At 35.4% G+C, this 26895-nt stretch overlaps 1 protein-coding gene and 2 pseudogenes across 4 annotated transcripts in view; 2 read left to right on the top strand and 1 right to left on the bottom strand.

The window, feature by feature from the left end:
- The window catches only part of MCU (mitochondrial calcium uniporter), a 201157-nt gene that overhangs the window by 131309 nt on the left and 42953 nt on the right, over positions 1–26895 (top strand). For 3 of the 4 annotated variants that reach the window (XM_063103229.1, XM_063103228.1, XM_063103231.1), the window contains exon 2: positions 3445–3504. The exons of the other annotated variant lie outside the window; for it this stretch is intronic. In XM_063103229.1, the coding sequence (XP_062959299.1) occupies positions 3445–3504 (60 nt within the window). The remainder of the gene's footprint in view (positions 1–3444; positions 3505–26895) is intronic. 4 annotated transcript variants of the gene reach the window in all.
- On the bottom strand, positions 8842–8942 carry LOC134382850 (U6 spliceosomal RNA; annotated as a pseudogene).
- LOC134382727 (large ribosomal subunit protein eL43-like) lies at positions 15584–15838 on the top strand (annotated as a pseudogene).

Genomic DNA, 26895 nt, shown 5'->3' with positions numbered 1-26895 from the left:
AAGACAAGAAAACTAATGAAATTTGCTTAAGTACAGTGAGTTCTTTTTTATTTTTATTAAAAAAGGAGGCTGGTCATCATGATATAATCAAAGCCCAAATTTTAGCTTCCAAGTAATTCAATTCTAAATTGTTCATTGGAACCGTGGAATTAATATTTTGATTGTTGTGCCTCCTTTGACTCCTCCTCCCATATATATTTGTACCCTCTGCCCTCTGTTCTACTTTCCCACGCACACACAAGCTTTGCTCAGAAAATAGACCTGATGTTGGATTTGTTACTTAAGTATTGACCAACTGTTCTGAGGAGTGGCCATCAGAAGATAGGCCACTAAGAATCTTCCCTTATCTCACTCAGGAATTTGTATTATTCATAAAGCAACATTTTATTAACATGTATTTGTAAATTATTAGCAGGATAAACCAAGGAAATAGAAAACAAAAAAACTTGGGGGCTGCCCCCGTGGCTCACTCGGGAGAGTGCGGCGCTGGTAGCGCCAAGGCCACGGGTTCGTATCCTATATAGGGATGGCCGGTGCACTCACTGGCTGAGCGTGGTGCAGATGACACCGTGTGCAGAGGGTTGCGATCCCCCTTACCGGTTAAAAAAAAAAAAACTGGGAAGGAGAATCATCGATTTCTGTCCAGATTCTATTTGCTTACAACATCTAATTACTTTCCCAAATAGAAACACTTAAATGCAATCTAGTTAATAAGCAACATGAAATAGGAAACTTTGTAACAATCTGTTGATAAGTGTATTTTATTTTACTTGAAGGTAGATAATTTCTGTAAAGAACATTTAGGAGAAGAATAACCTGAATTAAAGAATAGTCATGTTTTACAAAGCCATATTATAACCACTAATGAATATTAGGTTTCTTTTGTCACTGTATTCAGCAGTTGGCTTACCTTTTCTTCTACCTGCTGTCTTTGAATCTCAGCCAGGTTCTCTTGTCTTCAGCTTCTAATGCAGAGCTCATTACCAGCCAAATGAGAAAGGATTCAAGTAAATGTTTGCCCTGAGATTAGACAAATTTACTGTACAAATTTGTTTGTGAGGCAGGAACAACCATGGGCATCTGAAATATTAACTTCAAAGGTTTGCAGAATCCTAAGAAATTGTATTAGTCCGTTTCTGTTGCTTATACCAAAGTACATGGAACTGGGTAATTTATAAGAAAACAAAATTTATTGCTTACAGTTTCAGAGGCTATGAAGTCCAAAGTCCAGGGAACACAGCTGGTGAACGTCCTGTTGGTGGCGACAGTAATTACAGGGTATCACATTGCAAAAATGCAGAGCAGAGAGAGACTCAACTCCTCATTCTCTCTCCTTTTAAAGTCCTCAGAATCATGCCCCTTACCACCATTTTTACTCCATTCACTACAGCATGGTCCTACAACCTAATTGCCTCTTCAAGGCCTCACTTTTCAATTACTGTAATAGGATTTCCCACCCTCTTATCAGTCACAGTGGGGCCAACTTTCTAATACATAAAACTTGGGGGACACAATTCAAGTTTCAAAGAGTTGTGTGGGGGACATTCAATGCACTACAGAAATATTTTACAATTTTGACTCAAGAATGAAATTCTAAAAAAATTTTTATTAAAATTTGCAGGTGAATTCTGTATATTCATTGGATAGGAAGCTGTTAAATGAAGGAGATAAAGGCCGAGCCTGTGGCGCACTCGGGAGAGTGTGGCGCTGGGAGCGCGGCACTCTCCCGCCGCGGGTTCGGATCCTGTATAGGAATGGCTGGTGCACTCACTGGCTGAGTACCGGTCACAAAAAAGACCAAAAAAAAAAAAAAAAAAACGAAGGAGATAAGACTCTAAACACTCATTTTTAAGGTCACATTTTAGAAGGAAATGCCCTTTCAGTACCTTGAGAGAAAGGAGATTTCTTTATTTTCTGGAAAGCCTTGAATATCATAAGAAGTTTGGCTTTATCCTTTAAGCAATGAGGAGCCAGTGAAATTGTTTTGAAGAGAGAATAGTGTTATCCGATCTTTATTTAGGAGGGCAGCTGGTTCACTTTGATGGAATTATTAGAAGGACGAAAGATTGGAGGCTACTGCAGTAACATAGCAATAGCAGTTTTTTTTTAATGCCAGGCACTGTGCTCAGTGCTTATATGAACCTAGCCCTTTGACACCTCACAACATCTGGGCTTACAGATGCAGAAACTGGGGCTTGAGGTAAAGAACTTGCTCCAAATCACAAATCTAATAAATGGGGGAGGTAGGATTCAAATCTGTTTTGGGTTGGGCATAGTACAAAACTGGATACATTTAAGGTTGGAGAAAAGAGCCATTGAAATTGGAGATATTAAAGATGTAAAAGAGAACTAACTCAAGAAGTAAAGGGAATAGCCTTACAAAGTAGTAGAGATACTTCTTCCCCTGGGACAGAATAAAAGAAGAGGGAAAAAAAATTGAGAGAAACTTTGCAGTGGAGAAGAGAGAAGTTATGGGAGTGAATTTCAGAATAAATTTCCCTTTTTATTGGCCTCGGTAAAATAGAAAGTAAGGTCATCTACTGAGAGGCAGTAAGCGATTCTTTTTTTTTTTTTTGTCTTTTTCGTGACCGGCACTCAGCCAGTGAGTGCACCGGCCATTTCCATATAGGATCCGAACCCGCGGCGGGAGCGTCGCCGCGCTCCCAGCGCCGCACTCTCCCGAGTGCGCCACGGGCTCGGCCCAGGCAGTAAGCGATTCTAAACAGCCCCTGTGGGGAAGAAGTATGAGAGTCCACTAGAAATGTGTGAAAGCACTCGGTGAGTAAACCTCATCATCTAGGTAAGATTGGATAACATGATTTTGTCGTGGCGTCAGTTAAGATAATTATGTTGCCTTTTTGTCATAGCCCTTGCCTCGTCGCACAGCAGGAGTTGATGAAATGGATTTACCGAAAAGTAAGGATCACCAAACTAGGTCTAGGAGGCTAAAGTGCTAGAGAACACAATTAAAATAAGGCTTATACTGAGTAGGGAGATAGTAGAGCAAGGAGGATAGGCCTGGATGTATTGAAGGTATCTTCTGGTAACCTGGTAACCTCTTTTGGTTACATCCAGTAAGAAACCTCAGCTGTGCAGCACATGCTTTTAGAAAAAGCCATTCAGTGTACATTTTAAATTTACCCCTTTGGGTCACACTTTGAACCAAGAGAGTTTGGACTTACATCTTTTACTGCCAGTTTCTTAAAATGAAAGTGTATAATTTTGTAATGTAGGAAAGATAGGCTATAAAATAGTTAAGATTTAAGTCAGATTGCCTTTTCAGTTTTGTTGTAGTGGTTATTGTTTTGAGACAAAGGTTGTTGATGTTAAAGGAAACTTATGTTCCACACTCAGTGAGCCAAAATAAAATTTGTTGAGATCTTGATGTGTTCATATGTGGTTTTTGCTGAACTGAGTTGACTTTTTTTTTTTTTTTTTTTAAAGATGACCCTTAAGGGGATCCGAACCCATGGCCTTAGTGTTGTCAGCACCACACTCTCCCAGGTGAGCCACGGGCCAGCCCTGAGTTGACATTTTTATAAGAAACATTTTCCTGTGCCTGTTGTAGTTATTTGGGTAGAAGAGATCAATGTTACCAATAGACTTGGTGCTCTATTAAGCCATTTAATAAGATTTCTATTGTAAGACCGGTGGGGCTCTTCAGATTATTCTTACAATTGGATTTTCTTTTTCTGAACTAGGCAGCCACTCAATCTCTCTTTACTTTTCTTTCAATCAACGTATTAGAATTCCAGAACAGGAGGAAAGGAATCTTTCATTCAGTCTATTGATAGAGAAGGCCACCGTTAATTTAAATGCATAAGCTGTCTTTGAGCTTATCATCTTATGATTTCCTTCTGCTTCTGTATTTAGACATGGAGTAATGATATTGTTCTAAATTTTTGAAAAATAAATTTCATATTAACCAACTTACTGAAGACAAATGATAGTTTCTCAAGATAACATGTTTCTTGAAAAAAAAAGTAACCAAAAGACCCTACTGGCTTTCTCGGTGTTATTTTGGTATCTATAGAATTCTAAATGGTGTCTTCTCCTTCATCACAAATATAACTTTAAAATGTTCCCCTATGTTTTCCTTCTTTTTCAGGAGAAAAATAAATTTCACTTGGTCACGCCTTTGTTTCTTTTCATTTAATGTACTTGAAAGCAGTTCCCTATATAGAACATATTTTAGGAAACAATATTATTTATCTATTCATTTTGGATGTTTATAGTGGTTTTTTTAAACACAGAAAGTATAGCGCTTTTAATTTGTAATTTCAGGGTTTCTTATACTCTGTTATAGATATGAGGTGGAGACAGTGGGCAGAGCAAGAGACAGAACAAAAAGAAGAAAAGGGACCTCTGATCCAGTGACCAGAGAGAACAGAATTCTAGAAAGAGATTTAGAGGTTAAATACATGATGTGGGGCAAAGGAACTTCAGGGATGGTCTCTAGTGAGTAATCTTTAGTATTCATTATTGAAATCTGGTTTAAAATAGCACTGGGAATGAGGAGCTGTTTTCTGACAGTACATAACTTTCTATCATTGCAATTTGAAGCAAATTGTTGCAAAGCAATATAAAGAGGAAGTAGGTTTTCTTTCCATTACTGCTTTATGTAATGTTTTATCAAATGCTTAGGGGTTTGTATTTTGAGGGGTTCTTTTGGTGGCTGGCCGGTATGGGGATCCAAACCTTTACCTTGGTATTATAACATCAAATACTTAGGTTTTATGTGGTCTGTTTATTAGTGTCCAGTGGGAGGTTGGTGGAAAGGGACATCTAGCTCTTGAGTAAACTCAGAATCTGCAGCTTGAGAAGTTAGTCATCTTTGCAGCTTGGCGATTCAAAATGTGCTTTAACTGTCACATCCAATTCCTGGATCACTTTCATCAGTGTCATTTCTAAGCTATACTATAACATGAGGGCTCTGCTGCTGCTGGGATTTGGAATGGTCTAGTTCTTAGTCCGGTGTCCTGGCCCAACATTCTGGATTTTTTATGTGTTGAGGATGACTCGTGGCAGGAGTCCAAACAAATTCCCCATAGAAAGCTAAAATAAGACAGCTTTTAGCAAGGTGGGTGGAACCCACTGGAGCATAAATTCAAATAATATAGCCAGCCGTGAACTGCTAGTGAGCAGAAGCTAACCAGCCAACTTGGAAATTCACATTTAGAGACAGTGCCTTTTTATGAGCAAAGGCATCAACCAGCAAAGTGAGGTAAGGTCCATAGCTGTAAACAACTCTGAAGACTGCAGAAACCCAAACATTTAATTATAGAAAATGATGAAAAATTAGGCAAAACCTGGGAAAAAAGTATAAGTGAATCTGTTAATTTGAATATCATCTCTTGACATCTGCACTGTGGGAAGTATATTTTTGTGTTTTTTTTTTTTTTCTGATTGTGAAATAATACATGATTACTGTAAACAATTTGGAAATTACATAGAAATAATCACCTACAGCTCTATTTGGTGTATGTCCTTCTGGTCTATCCATAGATATTTTAAAAACATAATTCAGCTTTATGCTAACGTGTATTGTAGCTAACACCATGATATTTTAATATCTTGACCCAAAGAGTGTTAAACCTTAAAAATCACCTAATTTAACCTGCTGAAATTGAAGGAAATAGTTGAACCCAAGTAGCAGAGGATGGAAAACGAAAGGCAATCATACACATATATGTCAACAAATGAGGGCCAAATCAAATGGAAGAGTACAACAGAGACTTTAGTGATGGTCAGGTGAAACTGGTAATCCTAACCCTGGTAAATTTGTAAAACCTAATTATAAGCATGCCACAGAAGTCTGCTGTAGTACAACATTCTGCAACTACTTTTAATCCAAATGATAAAATTGATTTGGCATAGCCGCTCGAACGGATCTCCAAACAAATGTTGTTCCTGGCACAGGCTTCTTCTAAGCAGTTCTTTCACACTGCTGATGTTGGTTTTTTATCTTTCACTCCCTTGTGCATTAAAACCTATAAAGCCTATAATTTATTACTTTAAAAATTAGCTCATCTTAAAATATGTTACATGAGGAAGAGACTTCAGTTAAAGGTAGCAAAGTGAAGAAATTTTTATTCTTCCTTTCTCCTTTGAAACTCACAGACAGAAAAGATAGGAAAATAGAGAAGAAATCCATCATTAGTGAATCTAGGCATAAAATAAGCCCCCAAATAAAAACAGTGAAGCAAAACTTGCCAAGTACTTTGAAATCTAGACCATATACAGTAGGATGCTGAATCCCTCTTAGGAATCCCAGGCAATATACTGGTTTCTTTAAAAGTAAGTGTTAATATTACTTTAAATGTCCAACCAGTGAGTCTTTATTGGAGCTCTGACATTTAGTTTTTCAGGCTCAAGGAAATTATAGATTTGATCTGTTATAAAAAACAAGGCAGCAAAAATAATTTTTAAGAACATCTCCAACAAAGTTGTTAAGAAGAGATAATAGAACAATAGAAGGAGATTAAAAACCAATGGGTAGACCTCAGGAAAGAAGTATAAAAGAAAAAATCATTGAAGAAATGAAAGCCACATTAGAAATAAAAAGTAAAAAAACTAAATATAATCAGAGACGTGGCTGAGAGGCTTGAGGAAATTATATAAACTTAAGAAGATACAAGATACGAAAATTAATTTTTAAATAAGGATAAACAAAGGAGATCTAACATATGCATGGGATCAGCAAACTTTTCCTGTAAAGGCCAGATAGTAAATATTCTTGGCACTGCAGCAGTACAGTTTCTGTTGCAGCTATTCAGCTCAGCCTCTTGTAGTATAGAAGCAGCCATACACGCTAGGTATAGCTGTGTTCCAGTAAAACTTATTTATAGAAACAGGTCGCGGGCTAGCTAGATTTTACCTACTCTTGGTTGCTGACCTCTGTTTTTGAAGAAAACAAAAAAATGGGACTGAAGTAATATTTAGAGCAATAATAGAAAATTTTTTCTGAAATAATTAAAACATTGAATTAAAATGATATCAAGGCATATCTTGGTAAAGTTACAGAACTTGAAGGATAACGAATTGTGTGGACCTCAAGGTAGTGGGATAGGGGACAGAACTTGGGCTTACCTTAGCCTTCTCCTCAGCAAGAAACAATGTTAGAAAGCGATAGAGAGGAATGTCTACTGTGTCTACTGAGATTAACCCAGGATTTTTTAACCAGCCAAATACTTTAAGAATATTTACAACACATGGATGTGCTCGAGCATGTAAAAACTCATTGAATATAATACCATAAGATCTTTTTTAAACAAATTACATCATGATAAAATCTACCTAATCAAAAGATGAATCAAAACAAAGAATTCAAAATAAAGATAAGAATATCTTATTCAAAATAATGATAAGAATAGTATGATAAGAATTAAATTAATTTTATTACAAAGCTATTATACCTCAGTGGAAATTATACTTTCAGAATAGTTTGTACATTTATAAACCTTGATATTATAAAAATAATATAACTGACAAATCAGGTGGGAAAAGAGGGATAAAAGGAAGTGTAAACATATCCCTTTCTTCATCCTTCATAGCAAGGAATCAGTAAATAACTCCTTAAAATTGAATATGACTAAAAATTGTGCCAGTCTTAATATTTTTCAAAATATATTTTTTTAAACTCTATAGGAATCTTTTAGAAATTAGTATGTCATATGATACAACACTTATTAGCAAATGCCCCATTTTACATCAGATTCTTTTTCTTCAAATAATTCAGTAAAAACTTTAAAATAATTTTAAAATAAAATGTAGGAATAGGCAAAAACTAAGAGATTTATTTGGCTGTACTACAGAACCTTTAGTAATCATTTAAGTAAAAGGAAATTTTCTCTCGCTTCCCACACTTCATTAATTGTAAACTGTTCCCTTCCAGCCAGTTGATGTGTTGCTTTTAAGTAGCTAATAATACAGAATGCTTAAAACTATGACATACCTGGTGAGATTAACTGAACTTTATTACAAGAGAATCTTCTGGGCAGCCAGGCAAACACTCCAAGTTCATGTAAATGTGATGAGGAATGGTAATATAGTGTCATTATTTAAATAGTTGCATTTAACAACTTAATTGACTAATAAGTGTTATGCAGCAAACTTACTGCTAACATGGTTTTCTGTTTCTTTTCATTACTAGTAAATTTATTATTACTTATTGGGGTCAGTTTCCTTCATATTCCTCCTTTGATACACATTCTAAAAACAGTGTAATCCAAAAGGATCCAGGAGAGTAGTCTTTGATTTCTCCCTTCCACTTATGTTACTTATTCCAAATGAAAGGCCTCTATATTGCATAGCAAATGTCTTCTATATGTACATTTCAAGCATAGCAATCATAGTGACCAAGTTTCTACCTTGGAAGGTAGATTCTACTCAGGTATGTTTGTTTCTTATCCTTCTACCTGGCACCATTGACACAATACAGTAATAAGACTCTAGTCCTAGGTAGTTCCATCTCATCGCATACCCTTTCCCTGCAGAGTGCCAGTATTATTTGGTATTATTGACCTTACCACCTTCTTAATAGTAGCCTGAGGTATGTTGGCTTGCTGTAGTGTATAAGGAAGCCTAATATTATTTTGGATAAGCATGTGAATCTGTTCTTTAGACTTGGGTATTAGAATTATTATTGTCTTTAACATGACAGCTAAGTAGTAACTATAAATGAGCATTAAAAGAAGTATATGAGAGCTGGCTGGTTAGCTCAGTTAGTTAGAGAGTGTTGTTCATCACACCAAGGTCAAGGATTCATATCTCCACACCAGCCAGCTGCAAAAAAAGTACATGACACCGTTCCTATTTTCAAAGGGCTTACAGTCTAGTTCAACAAGTTTTTTGTTTGTTTTGGGGGTTTTTTAGTGCAGGAGCTGTGCTAATCTTCTCTGTATCATTCCAATTTTAGTATACATGTTGCCAAAACTCAACAAGAATTTTAAATATCAGTAAAAGCTGGAAGTATCTTATTTTGTGTTAAAGTGATATGGAGATAGTTGCGGAGACTTGAATGGACTTCAGTGACTCATAGGGTTCTGAGAGTTTTATTCCAAAGGATATTTATATTTATTGAGTGACCTTGCATGTACTAAGTACTTTAACAAAATCCAATCAAGTGCTAACTCTAACCTCTAAATGTGGATAATATTTTGACTTGCATTATTCTTTTAGAATTTTGGAAAATGGAAAATAGCTGTTTGAAAATAGGCAAAATCAACAGTGTTCAATTTCCCTCTTGGAAAAGAATTAGATAATAGGAAAACAATAGAGTAGAACATGTAAAAGGCTAAACCAGCTTATAATTAAGCAACTCTTCTGGCAGTTATTGGATTGAAAAAATGTGATTTAGAATGAAAAGTTTCTCTTGGTAATCTAGATCATTGTCCTCTGTATATGTTTAGACTTTCATATGCATCAAAGGTGGGATTAGTGGGAGGGCACAAGATATGTGTGAGCAAACAATGATTGATCCGTTGTGGTAATAATGATATTCGTCATGTTTTGCTAACTCACACTGTGCAAATAAAGAAAAAAATACTGTTCTGAGAAATCACCAAAGTTCTTTGGCCTTCTTGACTTATATGATTTCCATTTTACAACCTTGAACTCCTTTAGCACTCCCTGATTGTAGAATTGACCAGCTTTTATTTATTGCAGTTGTTACTGAAGAGCAGTTATTGAATTATTTAATATTGTTGAATCTAAAGAGGGAGAAGGTGATATTCTGGCTGTCCTCAAAGAGCTTGTGTTGTCAAGACATATAAAAACAGTACTGACTCAGAGCATCGTCTTAATGATGCTATTCAATGACATTGAGCATATTGGCACACAATGTTATACGCTGGAAATAAAAGTTACTTCTAACCTTTAATGCTCTCAATCCTCCTTTTATAGAAACATTAATTCAATGTATAAGCAGATGCCAGTTTTGACTCCGTTGTGTCTCTATAATGGATGACATTTGAAAATTTGGGGGGAAAAGCCCATGGAGAATGATGTTTGGAAATTGACCAGCATCTCTAAAAATCAATAGCAGAGAGAGATTTAGTTCACTTTTCATTATTTTGACAAATTGGAGTGAGCCAGGAACAGCTTTATGACTTGGAAGTCACACATAGTTTAACTGAAGAGCTGCTTTGAGGAAGTAGGTTTTGTAGTAAGTCTGACATTTCGGTGAGAAGGGAGAGTGTCGATAGAGAGAGAAAGGAGGCAACAAAACTTTTTATTAGGCATACACACAAACCTCTGTCTCTTTTATATATTTGAAATCTGTGATATATATGTTTACATATTTATTTAACAAAAGATATCCCATAGCGATTAACACTTTCATATAGAAGCACTAAAAGAAATACTAGTGAGCCCTTCCCATTGGAAAGTTGTGGGAGCAGTAGACCTCCTGAATAATGCCATTCTGTCACCATTAGGCCTCCATTTGGGTATTGCAAAATGTTTTTGACTAACAAAATAGTCCATCATAACTCTTGCACCTCCTACTTGACTTTTATAATAAAGGAATGTATTACCTTTCCTCCCTTCTGCCTAGATTACCTTTGGCACATTGAAGATCTCAGTATGTCCCAAAATTAAGAATCTGTTTTTAAGCAAAGGTTTTAGGTAAGAATTAAGACAGACCATGTACACAGTGAAGATACAACTTGTTACTCCTTTCAATAATTGTTGCTATTCCTATTTCCCACCACTCCCTCTACTCCAAAATGCTAAATAGTTGTCAATAACTTTAGATGCCAGCAAACTCATTAAGTATAAGATGGCAGTCAGAAAGAAAATTTTTACATTCAAGGAGCTTACAATATTCCAAATATGTAGCATTTTTGCAGTTCCTTAGTCTATAGTAACTCATCAACCTTAGCATTTTTGGATTTTTAATAAATGCGTTCCTTCCTAACATTATTTAGAAAACTTTCAAATCTACAGAGAAGTTGAAACAACAGTACAATAGACTCCAAATTCCTTTTATCCAGATTCACTAGTTAACATTTTTGCCGATACATCTACTTTTTTTTCACTGAGCCTTATGAGACATTATTCACATTTCATTCACAAAATGTTCAGTATATGTCTCCTAAGAACAATGACATTCTTCTACATAACTGTGATACTATTATTATATTCAAGAAATTTAACATTGATACACTACTGTTAACTAATGTATAGTCTATTGAAAACTGTAGTGAGATAGTAATATTGACCCAAAGAAAAATGGTTTTTTCTACTTACCTCAAAGAATAACATATTTCCCCCCTTCAAGATAAGTCTGAAGGGAAAGTGTATACCATTTACTCCGTGAAATTGGGTGGTATGTATCAGTTACAGGGAAGGAAGTAATAATCATACTTGAAGTGCGTGTTTTCATCAATGAGAATGTCAAAAAATATGATCCATTTGCTTTACATTTGTGCTTCAAAGACTATTTCACCTGTGCTGCACATGCATATAATATATATTTACATCTTGTATTTTCATTGCTATTGCTTCCTAACATTTCTAGAGAATTTTGTCAGTAAGAAATAAGGTATTATGTGCCACGTACCACAGGAACTATTAGATTTGAGTCTTAATACTTTTTCTCATACTCCTGTTGGGTGAGCTGTACTCCTAAACTGCCTAGCTTAATTGCTGTAAGGAAATAAATATTTTTGGTATTTCTCAGTTTTACTTTTTACTTAATGCTTATAGTAGCTGGAGGGCAAGCATTTAGGTGATTATTTGTCACAATTGCAGCTGCTTTGCTTTGAAAGAGAGGCATAACAAGGAATTGATATTTTACTGGCAAATGATTGAGTAGATATCTTTTTGGACTTCTTCATCCATTTGTTAGTATTTTTAAGTGGGATGACAACATGAGGTTAACAGTGTTTTGGTCAGTAGTTATTCCCTACCACATCCTGTACATATTCTGTTATTTTTTTCTTTTTTCTTTTTTTCCCAAATAGAGACATGATATTAGACTCCACACAATAATCTGCCATTTAGCAATTCAGTATGGAGACTGAACTTGAACTTTTTTTTTTTTTTTCTTTTCTAAAGATGACCGGTAAGGGGATCTTAACCCTTGACTTGGTGTTGTGAGCACCACGCTCAGCCAGTGAGCTAACCGGCCATCCCTATATGGGATCTGAACACGTGGCCTTGGTGTTATCAGCACCACACTCTCCCGAGTGAGCCACAGGCCGGCCCCTGAACTTGAACTTTGTACAACAGATATTATTCTTAGATTCAGTGCCCATTCTGCCAACTGAAATTAATTTTTGCTTTATGTCTAAAGCATTGTCCTATTTTTGTTAAATTTCTGACTTCGTTGTGATTATTACTCCTATCTAAGAGAAGTAATGGGTTCCTGTATTTTAGGAAACAGACTAAAAAGGGAACATAGATCTACGATGAAAATCAAAGTGTTTTATAGGGCTGCAAAAAAATTTTTTTTAGTTAAAACATGTGGCCCCCAAAGCCTGCCTGAAATACAGGATTGATATTTTCCTAATGAAGTGCTTCCTTCGTGTAAAATGTAGTGAAGTCAGCTAATTTTAAATTTCATCTGATGTTTATATACGAGGGGTCTTCAAAAAGGATTTGTATTATCTTTCAATTCTGTTTTTCCATGAAATTATGAATGATAAGAGAAACTTTTCAAAGAATGTTTATTTTTTCTGGAAAGCTAGTTTAAAAACTGACTGCAGAGAATAAAAACAACCCAATACAATATTTTCTTTCATTCTCAATAAAATTGATATGCATGCCTGGTTTTGTACCATACAATTGGTTTCCTCATCAAAAGGAAACAAACATGCATTTCTGCTTGACTTTAACTCTACAGTGTTTAGGGTGGCCTCATGTTATATTTGGAAAGTTCCTCACAACATTTTCTTGAAGTTCTTGCCTTTGCAGGGGTGGAATAGCTCTCTAGTTAGTCAAGAAACAAAGTTAAGCACTTTAATTGTCTCCAAAAAATGTCAGCTTTAACTCACCTGGTATTAAAAGCCGATAGCAACATCATATCCAGTAACTGTAGAATACTTGCTGTTTTCAAGTGTATATGGAACATTTTCCAAAATTGGCCATAAGCTAGGCCATGGAGTAAGTCCTAATAAATTTCAAAGGATTGAAGCCATAAAGTGTGTTCTCTGTCCACAGTAGAATTAAGCTAAAATCATTACATTTTCAGTGGAAAATCTTCCGGTATTTGAAATGTGCATCAAAGAAGAAATAACAACCAAAACTGACAGATCCAGAGAAAAGTAGACAGTTTACCAATATCAGGAGTGAAAAAAGAGAATATCGCTACAGAACCTCTAGCAGGTTGATCGGGTATTCTGAACAACTTTATGCTAATAAATTTAATATTTCACATGAAAAGGACAAATTCTTACAATAACATGACTTACCAAAACTAACACTAAACTTGATAATAAAAAGACAAATAACCCAATTAAAAAATGGGCAAAGAATCTGAATAGACATTTCTCCAATAAAGATATAAAGATGGCCAATAAAAAAAAGAAGAGATGCTCAATATCATTAGTAATCAGAAAAATAGAAATCAGAGCCACAGTGAGATATCTCTTCATATCCACTGAGATAGCTATACTCAAAAAAGACAGATAATAACAAGTGTCAGTGATTATGTAGAGAAATCGGAACCCTCACATTACTGGTGGGAATATAAAATGGTGCAGTGACTTTTTGAAAACAGCTTGGCAATTCTTTAAAATGTCAAATACAGAGTTTCTATACAGAATCCTAGCCAGCACAATGAGGGAAGAAAAAGAAGTGAAAGTCTTAGTATCAGAAAGGAAGAAATAAAAATGTCTTTATTTGCAAGTGACACGATTTTATATGTTGAAAATCCAAAAGGATTGTAGAGATAAAATATAAAATTAATATGTGAATATCACAAGGTTGCTGTTAATGAAGACAGCATACAAAAATCAGTCATATGTTGGATATTGATCAGTTTGTGAAAGTTCATCAAGCTGTAACATTTATGATATGTGTAATGCAGAAAAACTGCACATTATACCTTAATACAAGGTCTTAAATTTTTGTTGTATTTCTATATGCCAACAGTTATAAAATGAAATTTGAAAAATGGTACTATTTTCAGTAACATCAAAAAACGTAAAAATATCTGGTAATATATCTAATGAAAGATGTGCCAAACCTCTACAGAGAAAATCACGAAGAAGATCCGAGTGAATGTAGGAATATACCATGTTTGGGGATTGGAAGACTCAATATCATTTAGTTGTCAGTTCTCCCCAAATTGATCTACATATCCAATATAATCCCAGTCAGAATCCTAGGAAAAGTTTTTTTGTGGGAATTAACAAACCAATTCTAAAATGTATAAGGAAGAGCGAAGAGAAGAGCTAAGAATAGTCAAGACAATCTTGAAGAAAAACAAAATTGGAGGACTTACACTACCACATGTTAAGACTTAAAGCGGTAGTTACTAAGATAGTAAAGAACTGGTACAAGGGCAGACAAATAGATGGAACAAAGCAAAAAGTACAGAAGGAGACCCACACACCTGATTTATGACAAATGCTCCACCACAATTCAGTAGATGAAAAATGGTCTTTTCATTCAATGCATGGTACTGGGCTAATTTGATACCATTTAGAAAAAATAAATTTGATCGGGGCCCACCTCGTATTAGACCAAAAAAAAACTTCTAGGTGAAATACAGATATAAATGTGAAAGGCAAAACAATAAAGCTTGTTAGAGGAAAGCACAGGAGAATATCTTTATGACCTGGAGGTAGGAAAAGATTTCTTAAACACAATACGAAAAGTACTAACCATAAATGAAAAGATTGCTGATTGAATTACATTAAAAATTAAATTTTTTATCCATCAAGGTACTATTAAGAAAGAGAAGAAGTAGCCTACAGAGTAGAAAAAGATTGTATATGTAATATATAAAATATAATACATAATAATAATGTATATGATATATATAAAATATAAAATGTGCACATGTGTTCATATTACTAAGAGCTCATATACTATGTTAAGAATTGTAATAATCAATAAGAAAGACAATCTTAACAAAAAAGTGAGCAAGAGAGGATATCCTAATGGTTAATAAACATGTGAAAAGTATCTCAACTGCATCAGCCATCAAGAAATATAGCTACTAGGAGTTAATGCTACACACCTACCAGAATGGCCAAAATTAAATAAAACTATCAGGCATTCACAAAAATGTGGAGCATCTGGAACTCTTAAGCACTGCTAGTAGTTGTATAAATCAGTTCTGCCACTTTATAAAACTGACAATATCTATTAAAGCTGAATATATGTATACCTTGTGACCCAGCAATTCTTTTCTAGCTATATGCCAAAGGATATGCATACCTATGTGCACCAAAACACATATAAAGAAAGTTCACAGTAGCATTATTAGCCAAATATGGAAGTAGCCCAAATGTCCATTTTGGAATATAACTACATTGAATTCATATAATGGATACATAGGTATGCAGTAATGAAAAAGACCTCTCTGGGCTCAAACCTAGTTGGCAGTGACATGTTTACATGCACCAAGGTCAGGATCAATGGAAAATATGGGACATGCTATGGTGTCTCCCTACAGAAAATGGTGAAGAAAATTGAAATCAGCCAGCCCATCAGATATACTTGCTCCTTTTGTGGCCGAGTGAAGATGAAGAGATGAGCAGTGGGGATCTGGCACTGTGGTTCCTGCATGAAAACAGTAGCTGGTGGTGCCTGCACCTACACCACCATTTCTGCTGTCACAGTAAAGTCCATCATCAGAAGACTGAAGGAATTGAAAGACCAGTAAAAGCACCACCATTTGAGATATCACTAGCCTATAATTAATGACTTATAACAAAAGAAAAGAGAAAACCAACTACTGCTATGTTCAACAAAATGGATGAATCCGATGAACATATTGTTGAGCAGCAAAAGCCAAGCTCAAATTAGTAAACGCTGTAATTCTATTTACATAAAGTCTAGGCCTGTATCAGAAAATAGAATCTCCGACTTTCTTCTTTCCAGCTCCCATGAAAAGCCTAACTGGAGAAATGGTGTTTATGGAAGATTCTCTAAAGAATAAGCAGTCCTTTTAATTTTTTAGTAATTTAGAAATATTTGTACAACAAAGAAAATTATGTTAAATTATATACTGAATTCCCATATAATCACCACTTTTAACTTAAATATTTACATCTTGTTATATTTGCTTCAAATCTTTTTTACTAAGAAAATAAACATTATATATAATATGATTAAAGCTACCTTTGTTCCCATCCCCAACCCTCAAATACTTTCTCCCCGGAGATAATTAACCATAAAAATGATAATTACCATAGAAATTATATATCTTCAGATATCTTAATATTTAATATTTTAAATATATATTGTTGGGTCTGCCGCCAGCTGACCCGAACAGCCCTAGCCTCGTTCCTTTTGGTGGGCAAGCGAATGGCCTGGATTCCTCTTTCCCTCCTGTCCCCTTTGGAAGGAGATGGGGGAAGAGAGCCCTGAAGAGAGGTGAGCACAGCCACCGGCCCCAACCAGCCCGGTTAAAGGACACTCAGACTCCGCAGGGGTTTTGTCGAGCAGTTCCGTTTATTATCACACAAGCACTTGCTTTTAAAGGCAAATGGGGAAGGGAGGTTTTTTACATAATCCTATCAGCTTAAAGGTCAAGGGCATGCATCCTGTCTCAATGCCTAGCTATTGCAACCACGCAGTGTTCATGAGCGCAGAAGCACGTATTTGGCCAATAAGGGCTAAGGCAAGGTTCCCGCAGACACTCCCACCCTACTTCCTCCCAGCGCCGTCTTAGGCTGCCACGTTAATACGCCCTTGTGGGCCCATAATGGTGCCACTTGTAATGTCACTTAAGGTGGCGTTAGTTTTTAAGGCCCCACAATATATGAAAGGGAAAACAATAGCATGTATATATTTGTGTATTTTAAATTTATGTATGGAATAATCTGCATATCCTTCTACAATTTACTTTTTTACTCTTTATATTGTTTTTGAGACTTATCCATGTATAGATCTATTAATAGTTTTTAATTCTAAATGAACTTTATTATATGAATTATCACACTTAATTGTCCTTAATTTTTATATTATTCAAAGTTCTAATCTTTTGAAATCAAGCTAACCTTGCCCCACCCCCCAAATTTTTTTGGTTTGTATGATTGCACCTATGCCTTTAAAGGTTGACTTTAACTTAATTGTATTTTAAGATATTTTTTTTTTTTTTTTTTTTTTTTCCAAAAGATGACCGGTAAGGGGATCTTAACCCTTGACTTGGTGTTGTGAGCACCACGCTCAGCCAGTGAGCGAACCGGCCATCCGTATATGGGATCCGAACCCGGGGCTTTGGTGTTATCAGCACCGCACTCTACCGAGTGAGCCACGGGCCGGCCCCAAGATATTCTTATCTTTTATCAAAGGATGACATAAGAAACATTTCTATGAAATCTCTTATTTAATCTAATATTCAAAATATTATTTGGAATCTTATATCCGCTGTTACTCAGTGCCTCCTATGTAATGTGCTACATCCGAAATTTCTTTTAGAACTTTGTGCTAGAAAATATTTTGCCTTTCCTGACAAGTTGTTATGCTTCCTTCCTCCTGTTAATGAGGATTATCACTGATTGTGCTTTCTGTCTCGGGGGCTAAGAGGCCATAGTAGTTTTCTATTGCTGTTGTAACAAATTGCCCCCAATTTAATGGCTTAAAACAACATAAATGTTTATCTTACAATTTGTCAGGTTAGAAGGCCAATACAAGTCTCACTAAACTAAAATCAGAGTATCGGCAAGGCTGTGTTCCTTTCTGGGGACACTAGAGGAGTATCTATTTCCTTGCCTTTTCCAGTGTCTATAGGCTACCCACTTCCTTGGCTCATGGCTCCCCTCCCTAGCAACACTGAGGGGAGAGTCCTTGAGTCTTTCTCAAACATTGCCATCTCTCTGTTTCTCCATAATCACATCTTCCTCTTAGCTTTTTTAAGGACCTCAAAATAACATTGTTCCGATCCAGATAATCTAGGATAATCTCCCTATTTTAAACTTGGTTTATTACAGCCTTAATTCCATCTGCAGTCCTAATTTCCTTTTGCCCATAGCATAACATACCCATAGTTCCAGGAACTAGGACTTACTCATCTTTAAGAGTCCATTATTCTGCCCACCACAGAGGCTTAGAACCAAATATAAAACTTAATATAGCAATTATGAAGGTTTTGATGGCCCACATATTCTTTTTCCCCAATCTTTGTTTTCTAGTCATATGTTTCTTTTTCTTGGTCCTGGTTTTTTAAATTTATTTCAGAATTTTAAAAAAATATTACCACTATTTTATGGTATGTGTTTTTGTTATAGTTGCTTCAAATTTTTTGTAGAATTGGTCAGGGATAAGTAATTAAAATAATTTGGAAAATTTGGCTCTGTGCATGCTTAGAAAATGAAGAAGATGGTAGTGATGGAATCTCTATATATAGATAAGGACCTGCCAGTCTCTCAGACTGTGTGAAGTTGTGACTAGAGTATCTTGCTAAGAGACTGGTCCCCATATATCCCTAAGCAGACAGGAGAGATCACCTGGAGTCAAGCAGAGTGGGCTGAGGACCATTCTGGGTTGAGCATTTTCAGTTTTAAATTATATATGAAAATCATCTTAACTCTCTTATTTGATCTTCCCCTTTGTACTAATTTTAAGTAATGTTTCATTATCTGAAGTTACACCTTGGAATGCTTTGTTAAGGATTTTTAAAAAATCAAACTAATTAAAATAAATTCCCTTAGCTAAAGGTAGAGAAAAGGAATAGAGGTTATCCAAATCTGTGCATTTGTATGAAGCCAGAGTGTTGAAGATAAATAAGATTTATGAATGTTTTAAAATCTCCAATTAGTTGAAGTTGAATTTATTCTTATGGTATTCCTGTTGGATAAAGTCTGGAAGGAATGAAGAAACATTATTAGTCACCTGGTACATGACTCTCTTATTCATATTCCAGTTTTGTGATTTCCAGCTAAGCAGGACAGTTATGTTGGAAATGCAGTCAGCACACTTATTTTATTTTTAATTAGGTAAAATAACTTACAATAAAGGGAAAAGGAATTCTGAAACAAAACCAACTACTTTGATATCACTTTCTCTTTTTATGTTTTGTTCTTCTCGTGGTGGAAGTTTATTACACTTACACAACACATGGGAGGGTGGGGAATGATTTCTGTAGCAGCTGTTGTATCCTTCTCATTGCAGAGGAATAAGAAAGGCCTGTAGCTATTTATATTTGTGAGTGGTAACTGCATTCTTTTTCATTATTAGCTGAAGCTAGAACAAAAATGAAAATCACAGGAAGTCTACTTCTAGGTTTGAAGTTGTTTACTTCTTTAATATAAAGAAGATGTGAGATGATTTCTCACCACCATCCCCTCTCCCTTTTTATTTTTGGCCGCTGCTGGTAAGGGGATCCAAACCCTTGGCCTTGATGTTATAACACCCCTCCCCCTTTTAATTTTAGTCTTACCTAAGAAAAAGTTAAGCAGGTCTATAAGTAAAGGTCAAAGTAAAGTAGAAACATAGGAGTGTAAGTTACTGGAGTCCTCTATATGCCAATTTTTTCCCTTCTATCCTAGTTTTTCTGATGCCTTTTAAAGGTCACAGAAAAATAAATCTAGGGTATTTACTTTTAAAAAGAGAAGAATACAACAGGGCATATTGGGACCAGTAGATATTTATGTTAATAATTTTTATTTTTCTCCCTCAACTTTTTATTTTGAAAAATTTCAAGCCTACAGAAAAATTACAGAAAGAGTATAATGTACAGTCTTATACTCTTCATCTATTATTAATTTTTTTTACCACATTTGCTTTATTTCACTCTATATACATACACACACGTGTATACGTGTGCACATGCATTGTGTTATTTATTGTTTCCTGATCCATTGGCAGTAAGTGTCAGACATCAAATCCTTCACTTCTAAATACTTCACCCATGCTTTTCCTAAGAATAAAAGCATTCTCTTGCTCTTGTACAAAGTACGAATCTGTTTTTAATTTTTCTGGTATCCTTTCTGTTACCTGTGTTTTATCTGTATTCAAGAACAAAGGAAGCAGTGAGGGGAATTATTAATAGAAGCCACCCACTTTCTAAGTTATTCACCACTATGCATTTTCCAGAAACCAAGTGCAAAAACAAAAGATAGCTTATGCTGTGGTCTTGATAAGTAAGGAAGGTGAAGGGTCTGAGAATACTACATCTAGCTAACTAATGTATCCCCTTGAATCTCATTTGGGTAACTGTAGCCGTGCTTCTCAAACTTTAATGTGCATATGAATTTCCTAGGGACCTTGTTAAAAATGCAGATCTTGATTTAGTAGGTGTGAGACTGGGTCTTAAAATTTGCATGTTGAACAAGCTCCCATGTGATGCTGATCTGCAGTTCTATGGACTACATTTTGAGTAGCAGTCATCTAGAACAAGCACAGAATTCTCATAGCCATCAGGCGTCATCAGAGTAGGAAAAAATACTTTTAAAGAAAGTACAAAATATTTCAGTTATATAGAGAATAATATAACTAACACCTGTTCACCCATCAAGGCAAGATAAAGTATATTGAAAAGTTCTTTGTATTTTCCTAATTTTTATGCCGCTTTAAAGAAGGGAGTTTTATCTTAATATGTTAACTTACAGATGCAGCTTGCTATTTCCCCAATACTGTTATGTCAGCAAATATTGAGATTCCACAGGCTTTAATGGTACTATGAAAGTGTTACGGAAACCCCAAAGGTCTGTTTGCTGCCACTCAATAATTGAGAGACAAGTGTTGGTGTAAGGATAGGTAGCTTTTAATCAGTTAGCCAGCAGCCTGGGGAAATGGTGAACTCATGTCTCAAAGACCATCTCCACTTTTCCCAGACTTGTCAAAAGGTTTTATAGGAGCAAGTGATAGGGGGCTGATTCATGGTGACCTAAGCAGGGAATTTCAGGCAAAATCATAAAATTGCAGATAAACATCAAAGAACTTCTCAGGTGGGAGCTGATTCATGGTGACCATCGACCATAAAGTCAAGTCATGGATTCAGTTCCTGTTAACCTCAAAAAGGTCTAGTTAGTAAGCTAGTAAAGAACGGCCAGTAAAGAACGGCCACCTGAGTTAATAATTTCTTCAGTAATTATTCAGCATACAATGGGAGCAAAAGTCATTATGTTCTAGCAATCATGTGAACAGGAATCATTGTATTCTAATGTCCATCTGCAAGCTATGCGGTTTGTATTACAAGAGTAAGAAAAAAAAAAAACCTTTTTCATTTAAAGTTTAACAAAATGGAGTTGCTTCTGTTCAGGCTGTTATAGAAGCAAATATGAATTCTGGTCATGAAAAGAAACATTGCTAAATTGAACTGTCAACCAGAAAGAACACCCAAACAAAGTTCCATTTTTATTCTCCGTAAAAAAATCTTTCAAGTCAGCAATGTTTATTTATTTAACAAATACAGTACTTACTAAGAGTTCCTATTCCCATGAAGTTTACATTCTGATTTTATTCCTTTATATATGTAACAGTGAGTTCTTTAAAGTAAGGATTTTGCATTGGGTTTTTTGTTTAAAAATAATAATTAGGCTGGCTGGTTATCTTAGTTGGTTAGAGTGCAGCCTTATAATACCAAGGTCACGGGTTCAGATCCCCTTACTGGCCAGCCTCCAAAAAAAAATAAATAACAATAATACTGTCACCAGAAGCCCCCAGGCTTATAGAAATCAAAATTACATCTTAAGTAGTTTAGCAGGAAAATAACAAACCAGTAATAATTCCCCAGAATAAAACCGGAACACAAACCAAAGTTATAAAGCTTATCAAAGATATTGCAGCATAAGGAAAAAGACAAAATTCAATTAAATAAACATTTATTAAGTTTTTACTTTCTCCAAATGTACCAGGGGGTACCAATATTAAAGAAAGTGTGCAGACTTCAGGGTGATCATTACCCTGAAATGGAGGCAGGCATCTAAACAGATAATCAATACAATGTGACAAAAAGGGGTTGGACAAAATCTAGAAGCAATGCAGAAACATTGTAAAGAAAATGGAGAAAGTGATACATTTAAAAATAATAAATAACTGGGAATAAGGAGGGTCTATGAAATAAAGGAAAATAGATATATGAAAACGTAGATTCTAGGTAAAGAGTACAAAGGTGTTCTCCAAAATTCTTTCAACTCCACTGTATGTTTGAAAAGTTTCATAATAAAATGTTATATTAAAAAAAAAAGTTGTAAAAAACCAGGATGATATAAAGGGGCCACTTAGCACCATTTTCGCTTTTCTTTGTGAATAGTGAATAAATAAAAAGAAAGGAACGAAATAGAGAAGATTTTCCTGTTCACTGTGGGGAAGGCAAGTTGTCACTTAAAAGCAGAAATTTCTTGGTTTGGCATCATTAACATCAATAAAGCGAAATGTGGCAAGCGACAGGGTATAAACACATTCCAAATGTTGTGCAGGATTAGTTTAGATACTGTTACTGAACTGGAAGTAGTGTGTTGCCCATTACATGGTTAGACTAATAAGTCTGCACACCACAATTTGCAGTAGAAAAGATGAGCGTTTATTGAGTGATGCCAGTCAAGGAGAATGGGGCAGCAAATGCTCTGATCACCCAAACTCCTCAGCTTAAAATCACAAGTATTTATAGAACAAAATCACAAGTAGGGGTCTTGGGAGACGTGGGGATCTGATTGGCTCATGGTGAAGTCAGCACAGCTATTTCTGTCAACTTGACTGTCTTCCTTGGCTCCTTCAGGTCTGGGGGTGTACAAGCTTCAAAGCAGACTTGTACTTAATGGTGGTCTGCAAAACACCTCCAGATTGGCATTACAGATATTATCTCAAGCCATTCTGTTAAGGAACAAACATCTTGTGACCGTGAAATCATGCTCACCCTAAGGAAAGTATAGGTTCAACTAACTCTTTTTTTTTTTTTTTCCTAATTTTATTTTGTCAATACACAATGTGGTTGATTATTGTGGCCCATTACCGAAACCTCCCTCCCTCCTCCTTCTTCCCCCTCCCACCCAACAATGTCCTTTCTGTTTGCTTGTGTACCAACTTCAAGGAATTGTAGTTGTTATGTCTTCTTCCTCCTACCCCCCCGGGTTTTTTTTTTTTTTTTTTTTTTTTTTGTGTGTGTGTGTGTGTGTGTGTGTGTGTGAATTGATTTATTTATTTTTAGCTCCCACCAATAAGTGACAACATGTGGTATTTCTCTTTCGGTGCCTGACTTGTTTCACTTAATATAATTCTCTCAAGGTCCATCCATGTTGTTGCAAATGGCAGTATTTCATTCGTTTTTATAGCTGAGTAGTATTCCATTGTGTAGATATACCACATTTTCCGTATCCACTCATCCGATGATGGACATTTGGGCTGGTTCCAACTCTTGGCTATTGTAAAGAGTGCTGCAATGAACATTGGGGCACAGGTATACCTTCGACTTGATGATTTCCATTCCTCTGGGTATATTCCCAACAGTGGGATAGCTGGGTCATATGGCAGATCTATCTGCAATTGCATGAGGAACCTCCATACCATTTTCCATGGAGGCTGCACCATTTTGCAGTCCCACCAACCATGTATGAGAGTTCCTTTTTCTCCGCAACTTCACCAGCATTTATTGTTCAGAGTCTTTTGGATTTTAACCATCCTAACTGGGGTGAGATGGTATCTCAGTGTAGTTTTGATTTGCATTTCCCGAATGCTGAGTGATGTTGAGCATTTTTTCATATGTCTGTTGGCCATTTGTATATCTTCCTTAGAGAAATGCCTGCTTAGCTCTTCTGCCCATTTTTTAATTGGGTTGCTTGTTTTTTTCTTGTGAAGTTGTTTGAGTTCCTTATATATTCCGGATATTAATCCTTTGTCAGATGTATATTTTGCAAATATTTTCTCCCACTCTGTTGGTTGTCTTTTAACTCTGTTAATTGTTTCTTTTGCTGTGCAGAAGCTCTTTACTTTGATATAATCCCATTTGTTTATTTTTCCTTTGGTTGCCCGTGCTTTTGGGGTCATATTCATGAAGTCTGTGTCCAGTCCTATTTCCTGAAGTGTCTCTCCTATGTTTTCTTTAAGAAGTTTTATTGTTTCAGGGTGTATGTTTAATTCTTTAATCCATTTTGAGTTGACTTTAGTGTATGGTGAAAGGTATGGGTCTAGTTTCATTTTCTTGCATATTGATATCCAGTTCTCCAAGCACTATTTGCTAAAGAGGCAGTCTCTTCCCCAGTGTATAGGCTTGGTGCCTTTGTCAAAGATCAGATGGCTGTAGGTGTGTGGGTTGATTTCTGGATTCTCTATTCAATTCCATAGATCAGTGTGTCTGTTTTTATGTCAGTACCATACTGGTTTGGTTATTATAGCTTTGTAGTATAGTTTAAAGTCAGGTAGTGTTATGCCTCCAGCTTTAATTTTTTTGCTCAGCGTTGCTTTGGCTATGCATGGTCTTTTGTTATTCCATATAAATGTCTGGATAGTTCTTTCCATTTCTGAGAAAAATGTCATTGGAATTTTGATGGGGATTGCATTAAATTTGTACATCACTTTGGGTAGTATGGACATTTTCACACTGTTGATTCTTCCAATCCAAGAGCATGGGATATCTTTCCATCTTCTTGTATCCTCTCTAATTTCTCTCAGCAGTGGTTTGTAGTTCTCATTATAGAGATTTTTCACATACTTGGTTAACTCAATTCCTAAGTATTTTATTTTTTTTTTTGGTGGCTATTGTAAATGGGCAGGCTTTCTTGATTTCTCTTTCTGCATGTTCACTATTGGAGAATAGAAATGCTACTGATTTTTGTGTGTTGATTTTATATCCTGCTACTGTGCTGAAATCATTTATCACCTCCAAGAGTTTTTTTGTAGAGGCTTTAGGCTGTTCGATATATAGGATCATGTCATCTGCAAATAGGGACAGTTTGACTTCATCTTTTCCAATCTGGATGCCCTTTATTTCCTTCTCTTCTCTGATTGCTCTGGCTAGTACTTCCAACACTATGTTGAATAGGAGTGGTGAGAGTGGGCATCGTTGTCTAGTTCCTGTTCTTAAAGGAAAAGCTTTCAGCTTTTCCCCATTCAGGATGATATTGGCAGTGGGTTTATCATATATGGCTTTAATTATGTTGAGATACTTTCCATCTATACCTAACTTATAGAGGGTCTTTGTCATGAATGAGTGTTGAATTTTATCAAATGCTTTTTCAGCATCTATAGAGATGATCATATGGTCCTTGTGTTTGATTTTATTAATATGGTGTATCACATTTATTGATATCCGTATGTTGAACCAACCTTGCATCCCTGGGATGAATCCCAGTTGATCGTGGTGAATAATTTTATGTATGTGTTGCTGTATTCTGTTTGCTAGTATTTTATTGAGGATTTTTGCATCTATATTCATCAAGGATATCGGCCTGTAGTTTTCTTTTTTGGTTATATCTTTACCTGGTTTTGGTATCAGGATGATGTTTGCTAGGTTCAACTAACTCTAATCTTATGGTTAAGCAAACTTTAGTGGGACTCCTGTGAATTCAGCCTGTCATGTTTAGTCGTGCAGATTCTGCTTTAGCAGCTCCCAACTCCCCAGTCATGGCCTGCTCTAGCTGGGGTTAGAGGGATAGCTAGGGAGAATATCGGGATCTGTACCATTTCAATACCAGGGATGTAGACTATACAGTGAAGTTTTAGTACACATTGGACTCTGATTCTTGTACAGTATCAACCATAGATTATAATTTTGGGGTAATACCAAAATCTAAAATATTTACATTGTTTATCAATGAAATTAACTTATATCAAATTATCTTTACTTCATAAGTAGTGATATGCTAGAAATATCACTAATCTTTTCAGTCTTAGAACCTATTTATTGACTTCAAAACCTATTGTAAGAGAATTTGGCTTTAGTGAGCATTTTTTGATACCAGTTAAATGGATAAATATTTGTACTTATTAGGATAAAAAAGGTGACATTTCATCAGTTCATATTATAATAAATGATATGATATGCAACTAATTGTAGTTAAGTTTGAGGTTTCTGATTATTTTAGTCTATTGGGTAGATCAGCAGTGGTAAAAAATTTTATGGCTAAGGTCTTGCCATGAACATGTCATATAATAATTATAAAGGTATGCTTTTATATACAGTATCTTACTTGATTCTCACAAAATACTGGTAGGTGAAAATGTATTAAATTTTAAATAACCTTATTGATAATTTGGGGCTAGATTTTGTATCCTACCTAACAGGAAAACTAATATTGCAAGCTAGGATAGAAGGGGAAAAAATCAGCATATAGAAGACTCCAGTAACTTACACTCCTATGTTTCTACTTTATTTTGACCTTTACTTATAGACCTGCTTAATTATTTTCTTAGGTAAGACTGAAATTTAAAAAAGGGAGAGGAGATGGTGAGAAATCATCTCACATCTTGAAATATAGGTTCTCTGGTCTTAGAAAAGAAATTTTTGCGACAGTATTGAAAGTATCCATTTTTATAAGCATTCCATGCAATACTAAGGGAAATGTAACAGACAGATATAATTTGACATATCTAAACTTGTGGCATAGTGAGGCTATTTATAACAAGGTTTTAGCCATGGACAAATATATACAGATAGTTATTCCATCTAAAGCTGTTTGATATAGTTAATACAGTTTAGTTTGGAATACTTAATAGAGTATTTTGGTATAGTTTTATATAGTTAATAGGTATCTGTTTCTTAATGAAATTAGATCCCAAAATTTTCTTAAATAAAGAGAACTGGGCTAATAAGTTCTCTTTCTCTCTCAATCTTTCTTT

This window comes from Cynocephalus volans, chromosome 7 (assembly GCF_027409185.1).
Source record: "Cynocephalus volans isolate mCynVol1 chromosome 7, mCynVol1.pri, whole genome shotgun sequence".
In the NCBI taxonomy this organism is placed as follows: domain Eukaryota; kingdom Metazoa; phylum Chordata; class Mammalia; order Dermoptera; family Cynocephalidae; genus Cynocephalus; species Cynocephalus volans.
Note: the sequence above shows the minus strand (reverse complement) of the source record. Positions and strands in the feature narration are given on the sequence as shown.